Source organism: Triticum urartu, chromosome 1A (assembly GCF_056163025.1).
Source record: "Triticum urartu cultivar PI428250 chromosome 1A, HENAU_Tu73, whole genome shotgun sequence".
Taxonomy (NCBI): domain Eukaryota; kingdom Viridiplantae; phylum Streptophyta; class Magnoliopsida; order Poales; family Poaceae; genus Triticum; species Triticum urartu.
The window spans coordinates 362211182-362218317 of NC_141873.1; the positions used below are offsets into that span (position 1 = coordinate 362211182).

The 7136-nt window shown below is 43.9% G+C and overlaps 1 protein-coding gene across 3 annotated transcripts; it reads left to right on the forward strand.

Annotated features, from left to right (window-relative positions):
- Window positions 1-3526: 3526 nt before the first annotated feature.
- LOC125512135 (stress response protein) lies at window positions 3527-6385 on the forward strand. 3 transcript variants are annotated; one of them, XR_007285223.2, is made up of 6 exons: window positions 3527-3875; window positions 4278-4334; window positions 4928-5169; window positions 5361-5489; window positions 5601-5800; window positions 5977-6385. XR_007285223.2 is itself a non-coding variant. In XM_048677216.2 (6 exons), the coding sequence occupies exons 1-6, from the start codon at window positions 3650-3652 to the stop codon at window positions 6145-6147; spliced, it is 885 nt and encodes a 294-aa protein (XP_048533173.2). In that variant the 5' UTR covers window positions 3530-3649; the 3' UTR covers window positions 6148-6385. The 3 variants fall into 3 exon arrangements, 2 of the variants coding, with proteins under 2 accessions (XP_048533173.2, XP_048533178.2); XM_048677216.2 differs by having other exon boundaries at window positions 3530-3875; window positions 5601-5660; XM_048677221.2 differs by having other exon boundaries at window positions 3533-3875; window positions 4940-5169; window positions 5601-5660.
- The last annotated feature ends 751 nt before the right edge of the window (window positions 6386-7136 follow it).

Genomic DNA, 7136 nt, shown 5'->3' on the forward strand with positions numbered 1-7136 from the left:
CACCATGCACGTCTGTGGAAGATATGAAACAAAAGTTAAGCAATCTTTCGAAAGGCCTAGAAACGTGGAGCAGAGACACCTTTGGAAGTGTACGAAAGGAAATAAAGCAGTTGAAGCAAATTTTGGAAGAACTCAGGAATGACCCGGCTAGGACGGAACCATCTCATGTGGAGCTAAAGGCGAACGAACGTCTGATCGAGATGTACCATAGGGAAGAAAGCATGTGGTGCCAGAGGGCCCAGATCGAATGGCTTTCTGTGGGAGATAGGAACACCAAGTTTTTTCATCTCCGTGCTAGTCTCCACAGAAAGAAAAACATGATAAAGGCCCTACAAAATTCCCTTGGTGCGGTGGTGGTGGATCCAGCAGAGTTGAAGGCGATGGCCAATGATTTTTATCAAGAATTATACTGCTCGGAGGGTGTATAGAATATGGAAGCTGCCCTAGAACATGTCCCTCGAAAGGTGACACCGGAGATGAACACAGTTCTTTGTGCACCATACACCAATGAGGAGGTTAAAGTGGCTCTTTTCCAGATGTTTCCAACCAAATCACCGGGACCAGACGGTTTTCCTGCTCACTTTTATCAGCGCCATTGGGACATATGTGGAGAGGAGGTCACCAAGATTATTTTGAGGATAGTGCGTGGAGAGGAAAGCCCAGAATGTATCAACGACACGGTCTTAGTATTGATCCCGAAGGTAACAAACCCCACAGTTCTATCCCAGTTTAGGCCTATTAGTTTATGCAATGTCCTCTACAAGATAGCCTCCAAGGTGGTAGCAAACAGACGAAAACTTATCTTGCCTGACATCATCTCGGAGGAACAATCTGCTTTTGTTCCAGGAAGGTTGATAACAGATAACATCATTTGCGCTTATGAGTGTTTGCACTTCATGAAACGGTCCAGTTCAAAATCAAATTCTTTCTGTGCGTTGAAGTTGTACATGATGAAGGCTGACGACAGGTTGGAATGGTCATATTTAAGAGCCATCATAGCAAAGCTCGGTTTTGTAGATCAGTGGATAGATATTGTGATGGGCATGGTTTCAACAGTATCTTTCTCGGTTCTATTAAATGGTGAGAGGCTTGAATCTTTCAAACCAACAAGAGGTATCCAGCAAGGAGACCCTATCTCCCCCTACTTATTCTTGATTGCAGCAGAGGGCCTTTCGTGCCTCCTTAAATCTAGTTCTCAATCATCGGTTGCAGGTATCAAGGTGGCCCCGACGGCTCCCGCCGTTAACCACCTGTTGTTTGCAGATGACAGCCTGTTGCTTTTCAAGGCCAGTGTAGAGGGATCAGTTGAGGTGTCAAACCTACTTGATATTTATTATCGGGCATCAGGACAGAAAATTAATCATGAGAAGTCCTCAATATTTTTTCGTAAAGTGTGTCCAGAAAGTATAAGAGTGGCGGTCAAGAACACCTTACAAGTCCACAAGGAATCATTGAGTGACCATTATCTCGGCATGCCCACGGAAGTGGGCCACTCAAAGAATGGCACTTTCAGATATCTATGAGATCGTGTTTGGGAAAAGATAAAAGGGTGGATGGAGAAGCTCTTGTCGTCAGCGGTTAAAGAGGTGTTGATCAAATCAGTTGCACAAGCGATTTCGGTCTACTCCATGGCGTGTTTCAGATTGCCAAGAGGATTGTGTGAGAACATAACTTCAATCATACGACAATTCTGGTGGGGCAGCAAGCAGGGAAGAAGGAAGCCTAACTGGGTGGCATGGGATGTCATGACCAGACCAAAACATTTGGGAGGCTTGAGCTTCCGAGATCTAGAGATTTTCAATTTATCGCTCCTTGTTCGTCAAGCTTGGAGGCTCTTGACAGAAGAGACATCGTTGAGTGCCAGGATACTTAAATCAGTTTACTATCCAAACTGTTCACTGCTAGAGGCAGAATTGGGGTCGCGCCCATCCCAAATCTGGCGGGCGATCCTAGATGGTCGAGATATTTTGGCGCAAGGAATTGTTCACATAATTGGAGATGGTGAGACCACTGATATATGGAGCCAGAACTGTATCCCGAGGGATAGCTTTAAAAGGCCAATTAACTCCCTGGTACAGAACCCGCCTCTAAAGGTTGCCCAACTCATCGACGCTACAATGGCATCATGGAATGAAGGTCTAGTCCGAGCGACCTTTACCCAGTTTGATGCAGCAGAGATACTCAAAATACCACTGTGTACGCGTAAGATGGATGATTTTTGGGCGTGGCATGCAAAAGTTCGAGGTGTTTTCAGTGTACGATCGGCATACCATATGATATTGCGAACAAAGCACAACCGGGAGGACTGGCTGAATGAAGAGGAGGGATCATCTACTGTCCACAATGAGAGTAACCAGTGGAGCAAGATATGGCATATTCGGGTCCCCTCAAAGCTGCGAATGTTTGTATGGCGTCTGGCGAGACAGTCTATGCCCACCAGTGAACTTTTGAGGCATCGAAACATAGCTACTGAGGATACATGTCATCTGTGTGGGGCTATGGATACTTGGAGGCATGCATTGCTTACGTGCCCAATGTCTAGCAGTGTATGGGCCTTAGCACCTGAGGAGCTAGTACATCATCTCCTGGATAGGCAGGAGGACAGTTCAAAGGATTGGATTTTTGCACTTCATGCAAATTTGGAGAGTGAAGCCTTTATACGCTTGATTGTTACCATTTGGGCGATCTGGGAAGCTCGAAGAAAAGCCATCTATAAAGACATTTATTAATCACATCATTCTGTCCATGGTTTCATAACAAACTATCTTGCCAAGCTTTAGGTTGTCAACAACAAAAGCTATAAAACATGTTGGCGCTGTAATGCGTAGACCGAACTAGTGGATGGCACCGCAAGCGGGTTGTGTGAAGATAAATATGGATGCTGCAGCCCCGAGACACGCCGGGTGTGGTGCGGTCGGGGTGATCTGCGGAAGCTCTGAAGGGATTTTCTTGGGAGCATCGATGCTTGTCTTCAGGTATATCACAGATCCACAGACTCTCGAAGCAATTGCAACCAGAGAGGCCTTGGCACTATCAGATGATCTTTATCAGCGGCGGATTCATGTTGCCTCTGATTGCAAAGTGGTGGTGAACGACTTGAAAAAGGAAAACTTATCTGCCTATGGAGCTATCATACATGAAATAATACGCCACTCGTCAGATTTTGTTTTTTTGTAAATTTAGCCATAAATTTAGGAGCTCAAATTTTGAAACTCACAACTTAGCGAAGCATGCTTTATCTCTCGGGGTTGGCTGCCATGTGTGGTTGGGAAACCCTGAAGAACTTTCATCCATCCCTGTAAATATTGTGACGAATTAATAAAAACTTCGTGAGGTTGTCTAAAAAAACCAAACCGCAAAGAAAACCAGCCCTCAAAAGGAAAACCGGAAAGAAAACCCAACGGGCAAAAGGAAAGGCGGTCCAGCGGGCGAGCTGTTGAGCCCCAACGCACGGAATAAAAAGAAGAGGAACTGGATCCCTCAAAAAAAAAAAAGGAACTGGGGTATGACCTAGATCGAACGGCCTGGGCTTCTCTGCGCGCCTACACAGCCCTGCCTCCTCCTACGCTGTCTTCTGCTTCGTCCAGCATAACCCCCAAAACCACCTCACCCGACAGAACAGGCGGCGGCGGCGGCGGAATCGGGCGAGATGATCAAGAGGCGCTACTTCAGGCAAGACCACGGCGACAATAGCGCCTCCTCGTCCTCCTCCTCTTCGGGTTCTGATTCGGACCGCGACCCCGCGGAAGAAGAGGTCTCGGAGGAGGAAGTAGAAGGGGAGCAAGAAAAAGAAGAAGAAGATGATGATGAAGAAGCGGAGGTGGAGTCGGGGGAAGAACAGGAAAAGGAAGTAGATGAGCAGGCCGAAGATGAGGGTGAGCTGTTCTTTGTTACCACTATCTATATTATTGGTGCCATTTACATGCGCTGTTCAGGTCATTCTCCATGTGTCATGCGTCATGCGTAGCCGATTTGTTTGTACTAGCGAATATGCTCACTTTGATTCCATGGATATATTCGACCTGTACTATTGCTTCATATACTGAGTATGCAACTCTTAGAGGGTGATGTCATATTAAAACCATCGGAGTAGAGTAATCATCATTTGCTCTTGTTAATTTGCTCTGTCCTGCCAAAGCCTCGGTATTTATTTAATATTCTTGCATGGTATATCTGCTGCATGTTGTTGGTTTTGATGGTCCACGAATCACTATAATACATTAATGTGCAGATATTGTAATGTGCTCTTTTTCTCATTGGTTGCTCCTGTCTATCAGGTTCAGGATACCAAAGTGAGGACAGCTCTGGACATCATGTTGATAGTCCTTGTGCAGGTATTCTTTGTTCTTGCTTCCATGCCCCCTTCAATTTGGATTAGGAGAGATTGCATTTTTTAATGGAAAGGAGGTTCAAAGAAAGCTGTCATTTGGGCTAAATTACGCTCTCTCTTGTAGTGAAGTGGCTAATACTGTCTGTGATTACATACCTTTTTCTTGCCTTTCCAGATGTTTCACCGGCTTGTTTAGTGTCATTGAGGCTTGAGGGACCTTTTGTTTATATTTTTCATACATAGGAACACTAGCCTTTTAATGTCATCTCACAGGACTACATTCATGCTAAGAGAAGTGCAATTGTCTTCCTATACCGCCTTCACCTTATTGTTTGGCAACGAAGAACTGCTCTGTGTTACCTTAGGATGTTACCAATGGGATCTAAGTTTACTAGTCAATGACCGCAGGGTGTGGAATTTGATCTCAGTATACTGTGGTGGGGTATTGGAGGATTGAACATAGAGTTAGACAACCAGAATGTTAAGTATCATTACCTAAACATACCATGTAATGTTTCAATATGAGCATAAGCGCTTTATTGAGTAATTTATCACATGACCGAACTCTCTGCAAGCAACTTTACCGACTAACTACAGGTTTACTTTCAGATGAGAACAGCAGTCTGGTGTATGAACAATACCAAGCAATCAGGTTGCCTGCTAAGAAAGCATCAAGTGGTGATGCTGATTCTGCCGAAGGTGCTGTTAACAAGGATGACACTGTTGAGGTCGATTTCAATAACTACATTCTGAAGTGCAAATCTGTGTATAAGTGCAAGCTTTGTCCCAGAATCATGTGCTTAAGTGAGGAGATGGTCAGGGTACATCTTGAATCAAAGGTATGTAATTCAGAAGAAAGCTACTATAATGTTTCCCACCTGTTAGACGTCAACTGAAGAAGGCTTGCTGTTGTACATATAAGACAATGACAGGAGTTACATCTCTTTGTTGAAAATTGATAAGAGTTACTTGCTGTCACTTGTGAATGCTACTGTTGCCACATTTCTTCATTTTATTTTGTCTATTTTAGAGACATGCTCGATCAAAGAAACTACTGGGAGAAGGTAGGCTTAAGATGGTGCTCAACAGTGATGGTGAGCTGGAGGAAGAGGCAGAGACACATGCTGAACGACATGCCCGAACTATAGCTCTTGCTCAGGTGTTGGCACTGGTTGTTGAAATTACTGATTTCGTGCGACAGAAATGTTTTCTAAATCTGGATTTGTATTTCATATGGAATTTAATCTGTTTATACCTGCTAAATGTTCAGCAAGTACAAAAGCCCAAGAAGGATTCAGGCAGGCAGCGACAAAATCGGAGAAGACAGAAGGTATGGGATCACATCCTCCATAGTTGTATTAGCATCTAGGCACAATACACATCGAAGGCTTTTAGGCGCCATATTAAAAGGCAGACTGGACTGCGCTGAAATGATCTCCAGCAGCATGTCATCATGGAGGTTACAGTAAGGTGATGGATACAGAATAATTCGATTTTTTTGGTGAATGGATAAATCTGATATTCATTTTTTTAAGAAACCACGATAGTCCAATTTTGTTTGTCCTGTATTCGTCTTAGTTCTTGAAGTTGCTTGGTGCTTTTGCACCCAGTATCCTGATATTCTTTGCACTGGTTGTTTCTTACAGAGGTCGCAGAATCGTCTCAAGGACAAAGATCAGAGACACAGCTCTGGAAAGGAAGGTGCAAGGCCGAACAATGGAACTGCTGATAAGAAAATGCCGAATGTTGAAACTGCTGCTAAGAAAATGCCGAATCTTGAAACTGCTGCTAAGAAAAGGCGCAAGACTGAAAAATAAGTCGGTGCTGCAGAAATATTTCTTGCGTGTCATTTCTTCCTATATTGTTGTAATTTTTAGGAGCTTTCTGCGGTTTTACTGTTTCTGGTTTGCTTCTTTAAGTGTAGTTCATGAAAGCTGAGAGATTAAATTGAAAGGAAAGACGACAACTAGAAAGTGGACATTTAATCGTGCATGCAACTTGTTATAAGTTTGCTACTCCCAGTAATTTGTAGGGTTTGACACGGTTGAAGTTTCACCCTCGTATCCTTCTCACAATTTTTGTGTCTGCTTTGGTTCTTCATGCCTGCTTTTGGTCTTTGTGTTGCAGTTATTTGTTGGGGGGAAGGCATTCAGCTCATGGTTGAATAGTAAATTCAGAAAACAGAACTAAAATGAAATTTAGTTCTTTTTTTTATTACAGAAAACATGTTTATGTCTTTTAAATGTGTGCAAAATTTTGTGAAGAATGGAATATATTTTGAGCTTTGGAGTTCTCCTTAGGAGACTTTAGGGTCATTAGTCTAGATATGGATGTATCTAATACTAAAACATGACTTGATACATCCGTATTTAGACAAATCTAAAACAAGAATTTTGGGACGGAGGGAGTATGTAAAGATGATAGATTTTTTGGAAGTCATGCTTCACGTGGGAAGAGCGGCTCGGGCTGCCCGGCCTATGCCTTGACATGTTGTGCCTTAGGCCGACCTGGTGACCGACTTCTCAGTTTACATGCCGTCCCTACTATGTATCGTCAGTAGCTTCCGAGCTTGTTCAGAATTTGACTGTGCACCCTTGGTTTGACGTTGTCGGTGCTCTTGAGAGTTGGTGTTGCGTAAAGGATAGATGCTTGCTTGACGATCATTGCGCGTGGTACGGTGAAGAGTGTTCGATGTTGGTGTACTTGAGCCGGAAAGGGTGAAGTCGGAGTGTCGACTTGAGCGGGTCCTTGATGAGGACGAAGTGGAAGAAGAGCGGTTGAGCAACAAAGCGCGAATCTCATCCAT

Excerpts from the sequence above, each read along its gene's own strand:
- LOC125512135 (XM_048677216.2), top strand. The coding sequence starts at position 3,650 with ATGATCAAGAGGCGCTACTTCAGGCAAGACCACGGCGACAATAGCGCC. Across the intron at positions 4,335-4,927 it reads TGTTGATAGTCCTTGTGCAG|GTTTACTTTCAGATGAGAAC; the intron begins GTATTCTTTGTT and ends GACTAACTACAG. Across the intron at positions 5,661-5,976 it reads AAAATCGGAGAAGACAGAAG|AGGTCGCAGAATCGTCTCAA; the intron begins GTATGGGATCAC and ends TGTTTCTTACAG.